The sequence below is a fragment of the Amborella trichopoda genome, chromosome 5 (assembly GCF_054954075.1).
Source record: "Amborella trichopoda isolate Santa Cruz 75 chromosome 5, AtrichopodaSantaCruz75HAP2 v2.0, whole genome shotgun sequence".
NCBI lineage: Eukaryota > Viridiplantae > Streptophyta > Magnoliopsida > Amborellales > Amborellaceae > Amborella > Amborella trichopoda.
Window position 1 is genome coordinate 3,028,062 of NC_142340.1, and position 21,456 is coordinate 3,049,517.

The 21,456-nt window shown below is 38.2% G+C and overlaps 1 protein-coding gene across 3 annotated transcripts; it reads left to right on the forward strand.

Moving 5' to 3' along the window:
• Positions 1 to 1,540: 1,540 nt before the first annotated feature.
• On the forward strand, positions 1,541 to 21,248 carry STT3A (staurosporin and temperature sensitive 3-like A). Of its 3 annotated transcripts, none has more exons than XR_016055591.1 (22): positions 1,541 to 1,806; positions 1,975 to 2,037; positions 2,697 to 2,752; positions 2,847 to 2,918; positions 3,261 to 3,366; positions 3,484 to 3,534; positions 5,103 to 5,198; positions 5,430 to 5,489; positions 5,641 to 5,754; positions 5,905 to 5,991; positions 6,150 to 6,253; positions 6,605 to 6,700; positions 9,614 to 9,734; positions 15,899 to 15,979; positions 16,088 to 16,219; positions 16,337 to 16,575; positions 17,090 to 17,233; positions 17,524 to 17,710; positions 17,863 to 17,960; positions 18,711 to 18,790; positions 19,136 to 19,313; positions 20,894 to 21,248. XR_016055591.1 is itself a non-coding variant. In XM_088866856.1 (22 exons), exons 6-22 carry the CDS (start codon positions 3,532 to 3,534, stop codon positions 20,954 to 20,956), a joined length of 1,887 nt encoding a protein of 628 aa, XP_088722982.1. In that variant the 5' UTR covers positions 1,541 to 1,806; positions 1,975 to 2,037; positions 2,697 to 2,752; positions 2,847 to 2,922; positions 3,261 to 3,366; positions 3,484 to 3,531; the 3' UTR covers positions 20,957 to 21,248. The 3 variants fall into 3 exon arrangements, 2 of the variants coding, with proteins under 2 accessions (XP_088722982.1, XP_006853616.1); XM_088866856.1 differs by having other exon boundaries at positions 2,847 to 2,922; positions 16,333 to 16,575; XM_006853554.4 differs by having other exon boundaries at positions 16,333 to 16,575.
• The last annotated feature ends 208 nt before the right edge of the window (positions 21,249 to 21,456 follow it).

The window sequence follows — 21,456 nt, forward strand, 5'->3', positions numbered from 1 at the left end:
ATGCTCTATTAAGGTTCATATCTCCAATGCGGTATAAGTACTTTCAACCATGTCCTTTTGGGGCTACCCTTTGTCCTTTTTGAGCTTTCAACGGGAACTAACTTGCACTTCTTAACAGATGTTGTACTGGGTCGACACCACACTTGGTCAGTCCACCGAAGTCTATTTTCGCTCATCTTATCACCTATTCATGTCATTCGTAATTTTTTCTAAATATATTCATTTCAAATTCTATCATTTCTTGTGTTGCCACTCATCCATCACAACATACTCATATTCGTTACATTTATTCTGTGGGTTATTGTTTTTTGATTGCTCAACATTCCGCTCCATTGAGAACAACTAGTCTCGCAGCTGTTCTATATAACTTACTTTTTAGCTTCATTGATATGTGGTGATCACATAAAATTCCAGTTACACAGAAATTAGAGTATGTCTAGGATGATATATTTTCAAGCACATACAAAGCGCAGCCGATTTTCTTTTTCAAGGCTGGTTGAAGAAGCTTCAGTCCATAGATAGGGTTTTACTTAAGGTAGTGAATGGTGGATATGCTCTTTTGAAATAATAAATGCTAACATAGGTTTTTCTGCACTTGCTAATTTGTTAAGGAAAAGTGCAGGATATGCGTACACAATTCCACATTTATCTCCCTGTCTATGGGACATCCATCCAAAAGATGGATGTGTAAAAATGGTGGTCCCATCAAAATTTGAAATAGATGGTCCTTAAAAAACATTAAAATATGAATCTTTATTTTTAAATTTTATTTAGTTTTTTATATTCGTGTTCTCCATGGTGGAGATTTTTAATCTTTAAAATTTTGAATCCAAAATCTATCTCTAAGATAGTTATTTGATGGGCAAACTCATGTAAATAGATGAGTCGGGGGACTCACTTAAAACTTATCCATTCTTCTCAATGAAATTAATGATTTTTTAATATTCCGAGTCAATTGTCCTATGCAATTATTCTTTTATTAATCAAGTTAGGGTTTGGAAACTAGGAATTTAGCACTCTTTTTGTGCACGACTTCACGTCCCACCTAACTCGCCCAAAAAATGGGGAAAAGTGAGAAGAAAAAGTAAGTTGGTGAGCGTTTTCATAATTTTTGAAATTATGTTTGGCGTCATAAAAATAAATAAAGCCTCACCTTAAATCCTTGTCAAGAAAGCACTTTTGGCAAATTAAATCTCCGTGAGCGAATTAAAATCAAATTTGAAAACCGACAATAACATTTCAAACTCAAAACATGATATAAAACTTGTGGATATATAATTATTTATTTTTAAGCTGAAATAAATGGTTTAAATAATTTGTTATAATATACATTATTTTTAGAATTTAAAGTCTTAATTTTTTCTCACAACCTTAATGTTCAAGCCGAGATGATTCCTGCAAGGTTTTCCGATGCTTGAATTCTAATTTTTGATGAGTTATGAGTTGAGGCTTTATATAAATTGATAAGGCGGCAGCCGTATCAAACCATTTTAATTATGTTTTGGTTTACATATGATATTTAACGTTTATTTCGGCCGTTGTCGACTCAGAGTCGCTTCCTCCATGACTTCTTCCTCTGCATTTCCCATGGAGTAAGGCAACCATGAAAACCCTAATTTTCTCTCTCTAAAATTCTAGGTTTCACCTCATTTTGTGCCCTAAAGGTTTCCTAGAAAACCTATTTCTTTGTCTGTCAAAGCTCTTGGATTATCAATGGCTACTCTCAGGGACGCCTTTGGGAACGTGCTCTCTGTCTTCATCCTCATTCTCATCGGTGTCCTTGCCTTCTCCATTCGACTCTTCTCTGTGAGCTTTCTTATTCATTTCATCCAGTTCTAGATCAGATCTACATTGACTGAACTTATATTTTAGTGGAACGTGAAGATTTTGAGTTGTTTCTGTCTGGCTGTTTTGTGAATTCGGATTATATTTTGGTGTAAAAATGCTTTTTTGGTTGCATTTTGTTGTTTTTAGGTTATCAAGTACGAGAGTGTGATCCATGAGTTTGATCCTTACTTCAATTACAGAGTTACTCAGGTTTGTGAATTCTGTTTCTCTTCTGTTGATTTTTCACTGCTAAGAGGTACAATAGATATATTTGAATGGCTAATGTGTTTAGTGATTGGGATGATTAAATATTTCTGATTGAAAATTTCAGAAATGTATACTAATTTGTGAAAAACAACATCAAGAAAAATTAGGACGATGAACATTTCTATTTAGAATTATTGATGATTTTTTCTTTCTTTCTTTTTGGTAACAACTGTTCACTGATCATTTTATAGTTAGTTGTTGGATTGCATATGCATCAGATATTATTAAAGGAGATATTTCCAGTTAATTTATATTGAACTTGTTAAATTGTAATTGCGTTTAGCCAGTGGATTTTGTGTGTAAGGTTCCTTATTCACCTGTTAATGTATCTATGGGATTGCAAATTTCTTGTTTATACGTGTTGAGTGATCTCTGCTTAGTTATTGTAGGTGTTGTTTTATGCTGGCATGCTTTTGAAATTAATGTGAAATTGAATCCAATTGTTGAAGCTCACACCTTCTGATGTTCCATTTGCGTAGCAGTAAAGCATGATTGACTCAGGCTAGTGTATGTGGGACTGCAATATATATTTGCTGCTATAGTGATGGAATTTTTACAGGTTTCGACCTAACCCCACATTTTCTTCCTTTTTTGGTGTCCAGTTTCTAACAAAGAATGGTATATATGACTTCTGGAACTGGTTTGATGATCGCACCTGGTAAAGTGATGTTGGAATAAGCTATATTTAATCTGGTTCTTTCATACTTTTGAGGTAGAGATTATTCAATTGCATTTCAATTTCTTCTCTCTAGGTATCCTTTGGGCCGTGTGATTGGTGGAACAGTGTACCCTGGTTTGACATTAACAGCAGGTTCCATATGGTGGTAGGTAAAGTTTCACTTGTTTTTCTTTTATTTGAGATTTTGGTAAATGTAACAACCAGTTTCCAGGGATCTGGTTTTTTAGCTGCTTGATGTATTCTGATCTCTTAGCATGGGAACATTTGCTTCCTACTTCTCTCTTGCTGGTGTTTGTTCATGGTGATGAATTTGTCTCTTATTTTCTTGCCTAGCATCCAATTAATGATTATCTAAGGATGTGAACCACATTATAGGTTTATTTCTTATTATTTTCATTTTGGAATTTTTTGCATGTGGCTATGGTTGGCTGTCAAGAATCTCAATTGAAGTTGCTCATTGTTGAGAAGCCTTGTTTACCTTTTTCAGGTTTTTGAATTCTCTTAACATTCCACTCTCGGTGGAAACTGTTTGTGTATTCACTGCTCCAATATTCTCAGCTTTTGCTTCTTGGGCAACATACCTTTTGACAAAGGTTTGTTCTTTACATTGATCTCTTACACTCTTTTCTGGCTCAGATATTTTTTTTAATTAACATATAATTGATGTTTTGTATCTTGACTTTTTTATTTTATTTTATTTCCCCATGTAGGAAGTCAAAGGTGTTGGAGCTGGCCTGACGGCTGCTGCTCTTATAGCAATGGTAACTTTCTTATCCTTTGTATTTCTATACATTTTTTCTCTATTTCAAAATCATACATCTTTTGGCAAGTTTGATAGGTCAGTTTCATGAAATGTTTAATTGCCTGGCATTCAGAGATTTTGATTGTAGCTCTTTAGCATGTCTGGTTTGATCAGCCTTGTTTCGGCTTGAGTATAGAATTCATTTCTATTTAAATATGATATTTTTTTCTTCCATGGTTTCTCCATTCAGATGGTTTTCTGCTACATTGAAAAAGGTTGAACTTCCCTCATACCCTTAAATCATCAAACTCTTTGATAAGTTTTTGTATTGATGGGTTGTCCCAAGTACTTATGCTTTGACCAATCTTATCTTGAATAATGTTGGTGACGTGCTATGGCTTTTGAATGGTGTCATACTCAAAATTATGTTTGGAAAAAGAAGTCATAGAGTTCTAAATTGCAAAAAATTACTAGAATTAAAATTGATTTTTAAGTGCTAAAGACCTTGCTGCCTGAATATCAAAAAATATATCTGGTTATTGCAATATTTTTTTTTGAAACTGTTTACTGCATTAAGAGGAAGAGGAAATACAGGATAAGACCTGGAGGCCCGCAGCCCGGGCCTCGCAGCAAAAAATTAGGTTAGTCTTTGGAGGGTAACCTGAAACCCTATACAAAAAATGATCGGGGCTTATATGAAATGCCCATTACAGAGATGTACAAAAAAGAGCCAGAGAATGGACGGGTCCTGGCGAGGGGACTAATTATCACCCCTGTGGTGGCCGAGAAGTACAGAAGCTCTGAACCATGCGGTCAGTGTTCCACCACCTGTGCGAGTTCTCCCTCTCTAGCCAATTGGTCTGCAAGGGTGTTGGATTCCATCCAAGTATGCCTCCAAGAGATAGGAATGTCCCTACGAATGTGAGAAATCTTGTCGAAGATCGAAGCAAGGTACCAAGGGGGTGTTGACACACCAGCAGCCCAAAGAATGATGTTTCTGGCATCTCCTTCTAGTAAGAGGGGGAGATCCCAGCCAGGGTTAAGCAATTTGAGCCCCGAGAAGGAGGTTTGGATGTTACCTAGGTGATCTCTGAATACCCCTCCTGTTCCGGAATGACTGACCCGTCAAAATTTTGTTTGACAAGGCCAGCAGGAGGAGACCAATTTTCTGCTCTCCCTACCCGATGTGGCTGGAAGTGGATGGCGTGCTCCCAATTGAGGACAAAAGACATTGCGGATACCCCTTTGAAGGCCTTATGATTTGTGGCCCAGAAAGTAACCAAGGAGGTGATTTTGTGGAATGGGGAAGGCAATTCATTTTTAACTCCTCTAAAAATCCTGGTTATTGCAATTGAAAATCTGAGGAAAGCAAACTTTTTTGAATGGTAAAAAATGTACTAATTATGGTTCCTCTTGACATGTGTTGCCCATAGGTGCCAATCATGTGCTTTTCTTCTCATGAAAATATCTCTTTTGATGTTTAATGATAGTGTGCTCTATTTCGGGTTCAGTGCTTGAAAGGGGTCTCTTGTCTTTGCTGCCATAGTCAACCTGCAATTTCCAATGACCATCATGTTTACTTTGCAGGTGCCGTCCTATATTTCTCGATCTGTGGCTGGAAGCTACGACAATGAAGCTGTGGCAATTTTCGCATTAGTTTTTACATTCTATCTTTACATAAAGGTTGACTTCATATATATATTATGTGTTTGTGTTTGTTCTCTTGTGTGTGTGTGCGTGTGTGCTCGCGTATTTGTGTGCATGTGTTTGTGCATGCGTGTGTTTTGCATTCTATCTTTGCAGACTTCTTATATTTTCTTTGTTTTTTGTGTGTTCACACGCGTTGAACATATGAAATATGAATTTTGGCTGTAGTATGAACTCTTGTTTAACAAAAGCTTCAAATGCATGCAGACTTTGAATACCGGATCTCTCTTCTATGCTACTTTGAATGCTCTCTCATATTTTTATATGGTAACTATTTCTTTTCTTCTTTTTTTTTTTCCTGACTTTTGTATATGCAGGGTAACTTCTGTTTATTGAAGACCTGAGGTTCAGGCTTTACGTCTCTTTTCTTCATAGTTTTTGAATGAGGAAATGTCTATTTTGCTCTTTACTGGTGTAGGTGTGTTCCTGGGGAGGTTATACATTCATTATCAACTTGATTCCCATGCATGTGCTTCTGTGCATTGTTACGGGGCGCTACTCTCCCAGATTGTACATTGCTTATGCTCCTCTTGTAAGTGTCTCATATCTTTAACTCTAGACTATATGGAATTTTCATTGTGTAATCGTTATTCTGGGGAATGTTCTCTTGATTTTGATTGATATATACAGCTTTCCATTGAGTTCATGTTCCTCCTTTCTGGTGCCTTTCCTGTTATTGTAGGTCATCTTGGGAACTTTGCTGGCCTCATTAGTGCCGGTTGTTGGGTTTAATGCAGTGCTGACATCTGAACACTTCGCGTCATTTTTGGTTTGTTCTTCCACACTTATATTGGAGACTTCATTTAGTTTTGATCAACTTGCACAAGAAAACTATAGTTTTTGTAATAAATGGAAAGCTTAAATAGTTTGTATTTTTTTGACATGGGTTATACTGTTCTCAGTTAGCTAATGCACTTTCTTTTGTAGGTATTTATTATTATCCATGTGGTGGCTCTTGTGTATTACATCAAAGGAGTTCTCTCTCCAAAATTGTTTAAGGTTGCTGTGACACTTGTGGTGTCTATTGGCATGTAAGTCATGTGGATATTTACCATATTACCATAGCTCTGACTAATGTACATAGAAGAAATCTTAGTTTCATAGTTGGTGTATTTGCATGTAGTATGGCGTTTCAATTTTATAATGTGACTGATTTTAAATAATGAGAAGGTTTACAACTGAATGTTCCAAAAATTGAAGTTAATTAGAGTTGGAAATTGGAATGCTGCATGGCTTTGTCAAAGGATTTGGTTCCTTACTTTTGAATGTAGCATAACAAAGTAACAAACTATAATGTTTTAATTGCTAATGGTTGCTTCTATTATTCTAGCTCATTTGAATCTCTATGTACGGTGAAATATGATTTCTGTATTCTCTTTCAGGGCTGTCTGTTGCATGGTGGTAGCAGTGCTTGTGGCATTGGTGGCTTCGAGCCCAACAAAAGGGTGGAGTGGCCGCAGTTTGAGTCTTCTTGACCCGTAAGCAGTTTTTTCAGATTCATTTTGCTTGATATTTTGTTACTTTCAAGTGAAGCTAATAGTTTCTTCTTGGTGGAAATGTGAAGTTTTGAAATATGCATTCTATTCTCACTTTCCTTTGTTGCTTCATATTGTTTAATTACCATTTGTTATTTGTCATATTTTTTTTGGGACTTTATAATTTACATTTATTATTTGTTTTTAATCAATTTTGATTTGCATTTAGATAACTTCTACTGTGTACACATGTTTTAGTTGAGGAATGTTGCCTGATACACATGGTTAATGACTTGTTTGCCATATTGGGTTTTTCTGTTTATAAATAAAAATTTAGACTAAACATAACATCAACTTGCTTATTAGAGCAACCAAGGCAACTTAACCCCATGGAGACAAAGAAAAGAAAAGAAAAGAAAAGAAAAGAAAAGAAGTAAGAAAGAAATATGAGAATAGTAAGTGTTTAAAAAAGGTTAATAGTTGGTGAGGAAATCCACCTTTCTATTAGCTTCCTTGAGAATATGGAAATATGAGATTCTTATCAAAAAAGCTGAAAAGGGAATCTAAGGAACGTCTCTTTAATTCTCTTGAATATTTCCTCTAGGGTGTTTTTCTCGGTAGGGACCCAACTAGTAGCGTTTAGAAAATTGCCTTCGACAACCATGGCCTGATAAAAAGTAGAAGAAAGCTCTGATGCATGTTAGCGAGGCCAGGACCAGTGTTTCAAAAAGCGTTGGGGGGCGTCCAGGCTGCCCAGCGCTTAGGCGGGTGCTCAAAACTTGGGCGGCCCAATAGGAATTTTTTTTTTGGGGTTTTCTCTCTCTAAAATAGGCTCTAATGGGTTTTAGGTTTCAAATGAACCTAAAACCCACAATTTTACCCCTTTAGTATTAAAAAAATGACCCAAAAATACCCTCAACGAGGGGCATTTCCGCCCCTTGGCGGGCACCTAGGCGGGTTCAGGTGGGCGCCTAGGCGGGTTCTCGGGTGCCGAGTTGGGCGCCCAGGGATATCTGCCTATTTTGGTCGCCTAGGCTTGGGCGATGCACCCAGGCCTTCTAGACCACCTGGGCGGCCGCCCAGGCATTGGGCAGTCTGCTTTTGAAAACACTGGCTAGGACTTCTGCCTCCGTTATGTTGCAAATGCTTACTAGCCTCACAAAAGTTTTGGTAGTCCTTTCTCTTGTTAAACCACCTGCCTCCTGGATTTTCCAGTGAGCTACTGCCAAAATGTTTCTTTCTACAATCATTTAGGGGCTTGGACTACAAGGGCCTAGGTTTTCTCTAAGGTTGATGATGTGAGCAACTGGCTTCCATTTGTAGGTCTGGTGTTCGAGCCATAAAAAATTTCTGCGACTCCAAGCCCACATTATAACAGAATCATAGTTGCCCTCAGTCTAATTTAAGCTGTCTTGCTCTTATACAAAAATTAATGTTTTCCTCTTTGTGAATGACCTAAAGTACGGCCAGGGATGACATACTTCAAGATTGTATCCCACTATTTGTGAGTACATTATTATCTTTGACATATTGTGTTACGTCATTCTATTGTACGTCAATTACATTAATAGTTCTTAAAGAATGCGGTCAAGATGGTTGTATATGAAATTCAGCTGGAGACTTGTGAACATGGTTGAAGATTAACGAAGTTCACTTTCCAAGCTTTGGTGCTCTTCTTCTCCTTTACGTTCTCTGATTCACATTTCATGATATTAAAGGGGCACCACTTACTCAGGGTGCTCTTGTCAAGAAAAAGAAACACGTACTCAGGGTGCATCTCAACAGACTAGTGTCCCTTCTGGCAAAACCCAAGGAATGGTAGATGAGTTTTGGAGCAATTTTTAATCCATGTTTTTTCTTGTGAACATTAATATTTAAGTCCTGTTGGCAGGTTACACAGTGAAAAAAAAATTCTCTCTTTCCAACATAAGCAAGCAGCATTTGGAATTTTGCCACTTTCATTAGTGAAGGTAATCTGCACTCTGCAGTATGGATCTTATCTAGCGCCTATCGTCCAAAGAAGGGGAAGTGAGGTGGGGCAACACCCTACTGTGCAAATGATTAATTGCATTGAAGGACCTATGTAATAGCTTTAATAGCATTTGTCCTAGATCATGTTTTGAATTTGGGTAACTAAAGACTTCGCTTAGCCCCTTATGTAATAGCAAGTAGGTTGCTTAGGAAGTGAATGCATTCCCTGAATGAATGATTTATAGAATTCATGTCCAGGATTTATACTACTTGTGGATATTTTTAATAGAAACGAATACAAAATGAGAAATAGAATCAGTTTGGTTATTCTTATGATGGTAACTCTTCTCTTGCCAAATGTAACGTAATTAAATTCCACTTGGAACCATCTTCCGTATCTTATTAATTGATGATTTGATTGATCTCTCTGAATTTTGAATGTCTGACAAAACATTGTTCTCTAGCAGAAATAATTGGCTTTGGGTGTGGTTGTGCAACTCCTTTTTTGTGATCTAAGTTGTCATAGTTTTACATAACTATGTTTTATTCTCATCATCACAGAGTGACGAATATTCAAAATTATCAATGAACTCATGTGGAAAATGACTCCAGAGACATGTCTTCCACAGTTGCAAGCGTCATTGTAATCTAATTTATTTTAATGACAGTTTGAAGCCATTGATGAGATTCTTTATGGCATTAGACACCTGGGCCTCATACGTGCTAGTTGGGTTTTTATGTTTTGATGCTGTAGGATTGATTATTCATTTGTTATTGTATCGTTATTACTTTTGTGATACTCAGAATGCTTGTCATTTGAAAAGCATTTCTTTTCAGCATTTGCCCGATGTTCTTGCATTTTTTATCTGCTAGATATAATTGACCAGTTGATGGAATCCAATTTCTTGCCTCTAACCTGAATATTCCTCTTTTAAAACTGAACAGAACTTATGCAAGCAAGTACATCCCTATCATTGCCAGTGTCAGTGAGCATCAACCCCCAACGTGGCCGTCATACTTTATGGATATCAATGTTTTGGCCTTCTTGGTTCCAGCTGGCATTATCGTGAGTAACTAGAACTTCGTATTTGCACATTAGAAGTCATACTAAATCCTTAGACCTTGATAACTTTGTAGATTGACCTTCTAAGTGTATATTTTATATATCATGGACCTTGGTTCTTTTCTCTGAAGAAGAGTGAAGAATATATTGGTTGAATGGAACTATTTATTGAGAGTTCTAATTATTGCCAGAATTTTGTAGTTCTTCAAATTTACAGATGTATATCACTGCCAAAACATGCTTACAACATTTTAGAATCTTCTGGGATGAGCTTGTAAGCTTGAAGCCAGAATCAGTTGCATAAGTATTAGCACTAGCCAAGAATGAGCACTTTGAATACACACACTCGCACAGAGGTATGCATAGAAATATATAACAAAAAATGGGTGAGAGTATTTATAACAAAATATATAACAACATTTTGAATACACACACTCGCACATTGGATTCATTTTTTGTTTTTTGTTTTTACCTTCATGGGAGTAGGATGCGATTAAGAATGTTTATGGTCCCTGAAGTCTGAGCTCTTATCAAGAACAGCCCTAGGCAGAGGCGGTCAGGAGGTCGGGAATCACAATGTGACATATAGAGTTCCATTCTCACTGAGGTCCTAGTTTAACATTCAATAAAGGAAAAGAAAAAGAAGAAAAAATAAAAAGAAAAAGACTGAGCTTTTATCTTATGATACTGGTTCAAAATAAAGAAAAGAGGAGAGTAAAGCAAAGTTATTTTCTTAGAAATTTTTACATCCTCTAATTTTTGCAATGTGGCTGTCCTGTTACCTTTTTTTTTCCTTTTGGAAATCATCTTGTGAATTCTCTACGTCAAAATTAGACTGCAGCATATTGAGTTTATATAAATAGCAACATATTTTGCTGTTTCTGGAATTGGCTCCTAGTAAGTTATACATGACTTGTGTTAGTTCTCCGAGCTCACATTTATGTACTTGCTAGAGTTCACTGAGTGTAGCCTCAGTATTTTTTTTCGCTCCGCTCCTGCAATGATCTCATTGAATTCAAATATGGGTATTTATTTCCTTTCCTGGCCTAAACCATTCAAATGCTTTTTAGGAGTTTGACATTAAAAGGTTAGTTGTGCCCTGGCATTGTTAAAAGGTTAGCAAATATTAGAAATCAACCATTTGTGCTGCCATCCAAATTAAAGAATCCTGTCTTTAACTGGGTTCTGGAAGTCATTTAGGCACGCGCAAGGCATGTTTCTATTTTGCAAAAGTGTGAAAAAATATTTTCTGAAAAAGAAAATCACAAAAAACAAAATCATTAATATTCAAAGAACAAAGTTCAGGCTTCTAATGAAGATAATAGTTCCCAAATTTGAAGAGAGCTTTTCTTTGTACATAATCCAGAACGCTTACTCTACTTTTTAGGTTTCTAATGAAGATTATAGTTCCCAAAATTGAAGAGAACCTCAAGACGTACATAATCCAAAGCATTTATTCTTTAGGTTTGGATGAAGTATTTTCTGAAGGGACTTCCTTTTCCCATCCGAATGGATTATAAGAAAAGACATGGATGAGTTGGACTAGGAGGTAAAATATCCTAAATTCCCACTCTATAAGGTTTCCTTGTACCCTATCCTAAAGTTTTTCACTCCACAAGGTCCTAGTCTAGTTGAATGCTAGGTGTTCCTGCCGTTTAACTGTGGCTTTATATTATTGTCATATATCTTAGTTTGATAGACTTTGTGAACCTTAGAGTCATTTCTTGTGGCGTTGCCTTCAACAGAATTATGGTCATATGATATTATCATCATCATCAGCCGAGGCTTATCTTATCTATTTAGGGTCAACTGCACGAATTGTGTTATGTCATTCTGCTCTAACAAGCACCATACCCTCAGTCTGACCAAAAGTCACCATACCTCTTCTCTCTACTAACATTCATGTTCTTTCAGGCTTTTGCCTTGTCCTTTTAGAGCCTTCACTCAAATTGCCCCTCGTAATTAGTGTTTTTCTAGGTCGACGTTGCACATGGCCAGATCACTTAAGTATACTTTCCCTCATCTTATCGCCTATTGGAGCCACCCCTAAGTTCCCTTGCATATGTTGCTTCTTTACAAACTGCAATCACTTTCTCCTTGCTTGGGTCTGCTCGGAACCTAGTTCCTCACACTCCTCCCCTCCCTTGGTGGATTCCATGTTTGTCGAAGATCTGGGTGCAGCACAGGTGACATACGACAAGTCCTCAAGGTCATGGGCTTTGAGTATGATGGTCTCGACGGCCCCTACCATACATGATTCAAGGTAGATGCTCAAACTCGGCTCAGGGTAAGTGAGAAAGGTAAAGATAAGAGGGAGATTTTCAATCTCTCCTGTGGCATCAACTACGATCGCCCTCGTTCAAAGCAAGCCCCCTACCTGCCATGAATTCTATCCCCTTGATAGTTTATACTGCTTCTCTGTTCCCCTGGCGGAATAGTTCTTCGACGCTCTTGGAGATGCGTCCCCTCTCTGAAATCCTCATGATAATTCTCTCATGGAATATCAGGGGTCTAGGACACCCTAACAAGAGCATAGCACCCTTCTATTCTCGCTCTCTCTGAAACGAAGCTTCCTTACCCCTCTCTTCAGCTCATCCATCTAGTTTGGGGTCGAAGACCTTGCCGTTGGGAAGCCCTGCCAGCTTCTAGGGCCTCCGGAAGCATATGGGTTATCTAGGATGCCACCCTTAATGACTTAATCTTTGCCCACTTATCCTCCTCAGTTACAGTGGTTTGGTGAAGAATTTCCAATGGTCTCCCTTGGAAATTCACTATGATCTGTGGCCCAAACTCTGAGAGTTCTATGGACCTCTTCTGGACAGAGCTTGATCTTGTTGCAGCTCTACCACATCCCTCATAGTGCTTAGGAGGGTATTTCAACATCACCCTGTGGTCATATGAATGCAATAGAAGCTCCATAATTTCCCGAGGATGCTCAAACTTTGTGAGTTCATCTCCAGGAATAACCTTGCAGACGTGTCCCTTCAAGGTGTCCAATTTACATGGTCTAACGTAGGGGTAGCAATGGGTCGGGTCCGGCTAGACCCTGACCGGGACCCAAATAGTATTCAGGTCCAAAATTTGAACCCATACCCGGACTCTTTGGGTCCCGGGTCTGATCGAATCCATTGCCACCTTGTGATTATGAGGTTTTTTTTTTTTTTTACCATCATATACTAATATACCTTATGACTGTAATCTTTACCTTTTATATAAAGTAAACATTTCTCAAAAACGATATACCTTATGACTATGACTTTCTTTTTTTGTCAATAAGACTATAAATGGTGCCAATATTGTCACAATATGAACACCTAGCACGCGCGCCTAAAGACACTTGATTGCCATCATATACCCTATGACTACGGGTACGGGTTGGGTCTGGCTGGACCTGAACCTGGACCAGGACCCAGACCTAAATAGTATTCGGGTCCAAAATTTGGACCCATACCTGGACCCGAGGTTGGGTAATACTCGTTGGGTCCCGGGAATTGTCGGGTCCATTGCCAGCCCTAATCTACCACTCCTCTCCCCTCTCTCTCTCCAAGCGCTCCCCCCTTCTCTCTAAGCTAGGTAGATTTCTCTTCAGCACTCAATGCGATAGTGTTTTTCCTGGCTCTCACTCGTCTGTTATCTCTAAGCCGACTTTCCGATCACTGTCCCATCATGCTTGATACTCACGTGCTTCTAGAGGCCCCAGACCCTTGGTTCAAGATGGCTTGGCTAGAGGAAGCCAACCTCCACGCCCTAATCCTCTTTGGTGGGAATCCTTTTCACCCTTAATACTAGGAAGGGCGGGCTTCTGACAACAACGAAAATTGCAGCTTCTCAAACAATCCCTTAAGAGCTGGAGTTGTCAACTCCCGAGGAAGTTCCAGTTCGTAAAGTCCCAGCTGCTTCAAGCAATCCAGGTCTGGGATATCCTTGAGGAAAATAGGGCTTTAGCCACCATTGAAAGCCACCAAAGGGCCCAGTTGAAACTCAATTACCAGTCTGTCCTCAAACAAGAGGAAATCTACTGGCACTAAAGGTTCAGGGTGAAGTGGCTCAAGTTCGGAGACTACTTAGAATTGCAAATTGCAGGAAATGAGATAATGCTATCACTCACATCATGGTCGGAAAGTGTATCTTTGAGTAACCAAAACATGTGGAGGATGCCATTATAGGTTACTTCAAAAACCTGTTCTTCGCTTCTAGTAGATGAAGCCTAAGATGGTAGACCTTTCTTTCCCCTCTCTAACCCACATTGGCTGGAAAGCCTGTCCTTTGAGAAGGAAATTCTCTGTGCAATTAAGGCCTTATGGCCGGATCGTGCCCTAGGCCCAGATGGCTTCCCCATAGCCATCTTCAAGACTTTCTGGCAGTCTTTTCGCATGGACTTCCTCTCCTCCTTTCAGGAATGTCACGAAAGGGTTGTCTTCCATAGGGCTCTGAATGCTTCATTCATTGCTCTTATCCCAAAAGTTGAAGGTGCTGAAGAAATGAAGGACTTCTGCCCCATTAGCCTAATTAACAACACCTACAAAATTCTTTCCAAGGTGCTTGCCACTTGGCTGATAGAGGTCCTCTCTTTGCTAATCTCTCTCCCCCTAAGGTGCCTTTGTGAAAGATCGACAGATTCTAGATGGAGTGCTTGTAGCCCATGAATGCATCCATTTTAGGCATTTCTCCAAATTCGCAGCCCTGGTTATCAAACTTGACTGGGAGAAGGCCTGCGACCATGTTGACAGGGCCTTCTTGACAAAACATTGTTAAGAATGGGTTTGACAATCGGTGGGGGTATAGATGAAAGGCTGCATCTCCAACCCATCTTTCTTGATCCTAATCAACAGTTCCCCTAAAGGTTTCTTCCCCTCCTCTAGGGGTCCCAGACAGGGAGACCCTCTTTACCCTTTCCTCTTTGCCATTGCAGTTGAGGTCTTCAGCCAATCCATTACTCAAATGTTCCAATTGGGATTCTTACATGGCTTCAAAGTGGACCGCATGGCCCAACGATTACATACCTCCAAAAGGTATCCTTTCTCAAAAAAAAAAAAAACTATTACATACCTCTAATACGCTTCTGCCCAGGTGGCTGACTCCCTCCATCTGTTTGTCAAGTGCTTCAAGTTTGCTATTGGTTTTAAGGTCAACAGGATCAAGTCCAAGACTATTGGGGTGTCCGTAGCCCCTCACTCTGTCCAAGAATTTGCGGATAGATGGGGATGCCAAATTGACACTTTGCCTTCCAATTGTCTGGTGTCGCTTTGCATTGATAAGCCCAAAAAGGGCAATGGGCCCACATCCTAGACAAGTTTGATCGCAGGCTTGCTAGATGGAAGGGTCGTTATCTTTTTCTGGCTGGTAGAGTTACGTTCATTAAGGCAACTTTAGCTAACATTCCCGTTTACCAGATGTCACTGTTTCATATGCCGGCTGCCGTGATACACCGCCTTGAACAACTCATGGGAAACTTCCTCTAGTCAAGGGAGAGTGACCAGAGGAGGTACCATCTCATTTCGTGGTCAAAGGTCTGTTTGCCCAAGAGACTTGGCGGCCTTGGAATCTAGTGTCTTTGAGAACAGAATTTCATCTTGCTTGGCAAGTGGTGGTGGCGTCTTGCCACCCAAAATAACCACCTTTGGATTGAGGTACTCCGACACAAATACCACATTCAACCCTCATTGCAGCTAACAGCAGATTCTCGGGGGCTTGGACATCTCTCCTGTCAACCCTCTCCATCTGCGGCTTAGTTATTCTGTTTTCAAATTTTTTTACGTGAATTTCTAATGAATAATGGCTCACTCCTTTGTATGTGCTCCTTAGAACCGTGCACATTGGTAATAATTTAGCTTTCCTGTTTGCATTTATATATTTAATGTGTCGTATGGCCATTATTCTGCCTTATGTAGTTAGCTTTACCTTTACCTCAATTTTCAGTGGATTCTGTTTGTTGCTCACAATTTATTCAATGCAGTCTTTATCTAGCAATATGCAGGATCTATGAAATTTTCTGTGGCATGAGTTCTTGTTCTCACAATCATTTACAATATTAGTTGTTGAATGGTTATAGTTTCAAAATAATGTTATTCATTTGTTGATTTTACTTTTATGACCCAGAGATAGTCCTCCCTTATTGATATATCTTTGATTTCTGTTTCCTGACAGTGGTGTATATGTGTTTTTAGGCATGCTTTTTACCCTTATCCGATGCCAGCTCGTTTGTGGTCTTGTATATAGTAACATCAGTTTACTTTTCAGGTGTCATGGTGAGCACCTCAAGCAATGGTTTATATCAATTATTGAGAAAGACTTGTTGTGTTATATGTTTTCTGTATTTTATTTTCTGTTATCATTTACAATGACCTGATTTTCAGGTACGTCTTATGCTTGTACTTGCTCCTGCTGCTTGCATCATGTCTGGCATTGCTCTTTCTGAAGCCTTTGATGTGCTGACACGATCAGTCAAATTACAATTACCTGAATTGGTAGAGGGCACCGCCTCCACTGTAAGCAAATCTTTGATGTGTGAACACTAGTATTCTAGAATAGACACTTCTCATGATCTAGTATTATTGCTTTTTGGTGAACATTTGTGGTTATGTTTATATAATCTTTCAAGGCAGAGGATACCCCTTCCGGCTATGGATCTGTCCAAAATGAAGCAGCAAAGTCTGAAAGTTCTTTAGAGAAGTTAGATGACAGCTTGAGGGAACGACCATCGAGGAAACACAGGAAGAAAGAAAAGGAAAATGTGGAGAAGGCTTCGTCGAAGCCCCGGAAAGAGAAGCGACTGCTTGTTTTGCCTTTGGTGGCTTCTGCTGTCGCCATTTTCCTACTCATTATGCTCGGGAGCTTTTATGTGGTATGTGATGACATCTTTACTTGAACTGATATACTTTGTTTTTGGAGAACATCATCTAATCCATCCAAACAAGAAAACTATATTATCCTAGAAGTTAGGACCAGATAATAATGGCCTCATTTGGATGTACCATTTATTCATGAATAATCCTGTTCTCCTTCCACTTCCCCTCATGTAAAAAAATAAAGAAGCAAAGAAATAAATAATTGTCTTTTCCATATTCATGAATTGTATCATTCATGAATATATTTGATAACCGTCCAAACTGTGCCTGTGTCCATGTACCTACTCCTAGGGCCACCTGAGTGTCAGAAGTTTATATCTGATAACCTGCATATGTAAATGATCTGTCTTTTTACTGTACGAGTTTGTAACATGTTGATTTAAGGAAGTACTATTAAGATGCAGCTTGGTTGTGCTCGTTCATATTTGCTCTAGAATTTTCCCCTGCATGTTTCAGCTAATGGGCCCTTTAAAGATTTTTGTAAAGGCTAAAAGAATATTGTTTATGCAGGTTCATTGTGTCTGGGCTGCAGCAGAAGCTTATTCAGCCCCTTCAATTGTCCTAACATCTCACTCACATGATGGATTGCATGTCTTTGATGATTTCCGTGAAGCTTATGCATGGTTACGTCATAATACCGAGGTGGATGATAAGGTCTGAATTTTTTCTTTGTTGCATTCTCATCTTTGTACACTTACATATATTGTGTTACCTGGAGGTCTATCTGCTTGTGATATCATGGTTCTCTTTGCTTTATATTTAGTTTATCTTTGGTCAAGTGCCATGTCTAAGAAAATTATGTGCATCACATTCAATACGTAGTTTCTTCCATATCTTGGGTTATGACTGATTCACATTATTAGTATTCCAAAGGCTGGTTATATTTGGGGCAAACCCAACATGAAGCATCAATGCTTAAAACTTACCATAGTAACTTCATACAGGTTGCGTCATGGTGGGACTATGGATACCAAACAACTGCAATGGCAAACCGGACAGTCATTGTCGACAACAATACCTGGAACAACACACACATTGCTACTGTCGGCACAGCCATGTCTTCTCCTGAAAAACCTGCTTGGGAGATTTTTAATTCCTTGGATGTCAAATATGTTCTTGTTGTTTTTGGAGGTTACCTTCTGTCCTCTTTTGTAAAAGAGCTGGACTATGAAACTTTGCTTTCCAAATTTTTAATGATTCTCAACAATAGAAGCTTTATGGAATGTAGAAGGTCTTACCAACCAAATTACGGTTTTCCTCAGAAGGTTTACTGTGATTTGCAGGTCTCGTTGGCTATCCGAGTGATGATATCAATAAGTTCCTATGGATGGTTCGCATTGGAGGAGGAGTATTCCCTCATATTAAGGAGCCGGATTATCTTGTAAGTGATTTTTAAGGTTTTAGCAAGAATGATGGGGGCATGAGGTGGTATACTGAAACTGTTCCCTGATCCATTATTATAGTGTCTTTTTTTGTAAGTCGTTTGTAAATTTTTTTTTCTGAACACTATCACAGGAAATGTGATTCTTCTCTAATTTATGATATTTCCCTTCGTGAATTTCTTATATTCTTCTGCAAATGGCTTTGGACAAAGCACTTTATGAATTTGATAAAATATTGGTTAGACCCTATGATAAATTAAATACACAACTTAGTTTTAAAAGAAACTGGATACGATATTTTTTTATTCTTCTTTTGCTACTATTTAATTTCTTTTCTACTTATTTTTTTAAGTTTTCCATTTCTCGTATGTTCTCCAAGATTTTTCCTAGAAATGCCAAAATTTTCATGGAAAATTTGTGATCTCCTGCTTTCTTCAATCTCTTATTGGGTATTTATAGATCTCTCATATGGCCTGCGCAACCATATATAACTTGGAGAGGTTATCATTGCCTCTCAGTTTCAGGCTTTCCTGTGGTCCTGCATTCGTGCATTGCCTCAGGGTCACGGAGCTAAAAATCCATATATTTTCAGCCCTTTGCTATCTTCTATCTCTGTTATAGCAAATTGCCCCTTTTTATTTTTCTTGGCAATTCTAGGTGTTCTTCATTTTCTCTTGGATTTTTCTAATTATTATTTCTTTCTTTTTCTTTGATTATTCTGATACGTTTTTTGATGTCGTTATACGAAGAGGGATGGGCAATATAGAATCGACTCTCAGGCCACTCCAACCATGCTTAATTGCCTGATGTACAGGCTTTCATATTACAGGTAACTAAAACCTTAAAGTATACTATAATCCAATGACTATGGTATGTGGTAATCTAAGGCTATATGCAGTCTACTCCACTGATGGTTATTGGTGTGTAACCATTCCATGGGTGAATATCTCCTTGGGACCCACTCCACTTGGTCATGAATAATCTAGCAGTTGAAACAGATAGTGGATGTATCCTTGGCTTACCATATGCCATAGTTTGTGGAGCATGGTATGCGTTTCCATCGTTATGGCTTTACATGGCTTCAATAATACTCTGACAAACCTTAATTTGACTTAATCTCTTAAAAAATGAGAAACCTTAATTTAGTGATTTTGATTTTATTTTTCTTTTTCAGATTTGTGGAGACAGATGGTAAAGGATTTGATAGAGTTCGAAGGACCGAAATAGGGAAGAAATATTTTAAGCTCACACATTTTGAGGAGGTTTTTACGACTCATCATTGGATGGTGAGGATTTACAAGTTGAAGCCTCCAAAGAATCGGATTAGAGGAAAGACAAAGAAATCAAAATCGGTGTGTAGCCATGCCTTTTCATTTCTCTCGACTATTTTATAGGGTATCTTCAATATTGACAAATTATCATCAAAGCCTTTTCCCAACTATTTGCGGTCGGTTTCATGGAAAGTTTTGGTAAAGTATTAAGTTGGTTGCCTACCCAACACAACCCACCTCCTTTACCCAAGCTTGGGATGGGTTAAGGGAAAATTTAAGGTCCTCACCCTTCTTAAGCCAATTGACAAATAGTCACGTGTCAAAATTTCTTATCAAAATATGATCTCTCCCCCAATTCCTTGTCCTTCTCTGCAACTTTTGAAAAAGAACAAATTATACCTAGTATATAAAGGGCAAGCTTCTATGCTTCCCCTATATCATAAAACTTATATACTTCTCCTTGTCCAACCCTCCGTTCGAATGGAGGGCTAAGATTGCCTCAATCACAATGTCACATCTCTCCACTATTTTATTCTTAATTTTTTTTCTATAAACTAATTTGACATCAAATTTTGGATGTCCAATCCTTTATTAAACTCGCACTAGTGAAAAATATTTTCAATAAAATAAAATGACCAAGGGGTATTTTGGTCATTATATTTATCAAAAATTTGTTTTTAATATTTTTTATAGGTGTGCTCCAATGAGAATATGGCACGTACCAAATTTCATAGTTATGCAATTTGTATAAAAAAACTAAAAATAAAATGCTTTGAGACGTCGGATCTAAGATCAAACGGTGAGTCTCTCTTGATCAAAATTGGACGGCTGGATGGTAGGGGAAGCATATGTCTTCCATGCTGTAGGGGAAGTATAGAAACCTTTCATGTATATAAAACCCTATTTAGTTTTCCTGTGCATGAAAGGCAAGTTACAATAATATTGAAGAAATAAAGTTAGGAACTCATCCTGTAGGACCAGGGCCATAACATATTCATATAAGTTACTATCTCATCCTTTGAATCTCTCTATTAAGGATAGTGGTAGACCATGTGTTGCTCAGCACAAAGTCCAACATCATCTGTTGTGTGAGCTAAAGGATCATCTCTTCCGTCCATGGTAGGTGCTGAGCGGTGGATATTGGTCCAACGAGATTTTTCCCTGCTAGTATATCTTGTGGAGCCGGGTCTTACAAGATAACTTCCCCACCTTTAATTCCCTCACTTTTTAATTTCACCACATTTTTTTTGTAGTTATTCTGTTTATTTATTTTCCTTGAGATCTTCTTGAGAACAAACCTCAGAAAATCAATCCTTGAAATTCCCTTGAAAAATTAGTCACTGAGGAATTCCTGAGAATGGGATCCCTCATTTTCTTTTGCTTCTTTTTGCCTACATAGTAATATACGATAGCTAAATTGATGAAGATTAACCATGGAAAGGTGTCAAATTGTTCCTGGTTAATCTACATCTAATCAATGTTTCACTGATTCCAAATTAGATATATCCAATCAGTTTCATTCTTTTAATGTGTACCCATGTGATTTCCTTATCCAAAAGCATTTCATTGCCATAATTAGCTTTTTCTTTTTGAGCTCTCATTTTATTGTAAGGATTTTTTGCTTAATTCTTGTATTTATATCACTATGCTCGTTATTGCAGAGTTCAAAGTCCAGCAAGTCATCCAGCATAAAGAGCACCACAAGGAGAAATCCTTGGCATTGATATATAAAGAGAAACAAATCATAGTTTTCGGCTTGTTTGATTATTTAATGTACGTGATATTAGGTCTTTGAACGAGGCCATGCAGTCTTGTTAAATGTTCTGCATTTTGACTCACCTAGAAGATTTTGCAGCTTCATTTTCTCTTGTGGAGGGGGAAGAAACAAAGAGGACAACGAATTTGTGCTGTATAACATGTTGAGCTCTAGATGATTCTAACGTGAGAACGGAAGTACATCTTGAAAAATAGGTTGAGGGATATGTTCTTAATGTATGCAAGAGAATTCTCTTAGCACATCTAGTTGTTAAAAATCTCTCTTCTCGCGCGTGCCTCAAATGGGAAGGAATTTGTCTTAATCACTCTGAATTATCCGTACATTGACTCAGTACCATACTTTATGAATGGGATCTGAAACTGCTGATTTTAGGTAAGTACAAAAGCAATACAGAGAACCAGAACCTCTCTCTCTCAAAGACGAACACATTCATTCATTTTGAAGGGA

What these genes read in the sequence shown, in the direction of transcription:
- STT3A (XM_006853554.4), top strand. Translation starts at nt 1,714, where the DNA reads ATGGCTACTCTCAGGGACGCCTTTGGGAACGTGCTCTCTGTCTTCATC. An exon ending in TCAATTACAGAGTTACTCAG is followed by an intron (nt 2,038 to 2,696) that starts GTTTGTGAATTC and finishes TTTGGTGTCCAG; the next exon opens with TTTCTAACAAAGAATGGTAT. An exon ending in TACAGGCTTTCATATTACAG is followed by an intron (nt 18,791 to 19,135) that starts GTAACTAAAACC and finishes TTTCTTTTTCAG; the next exon opens with ATTTGTGGAGACAGATGGTA.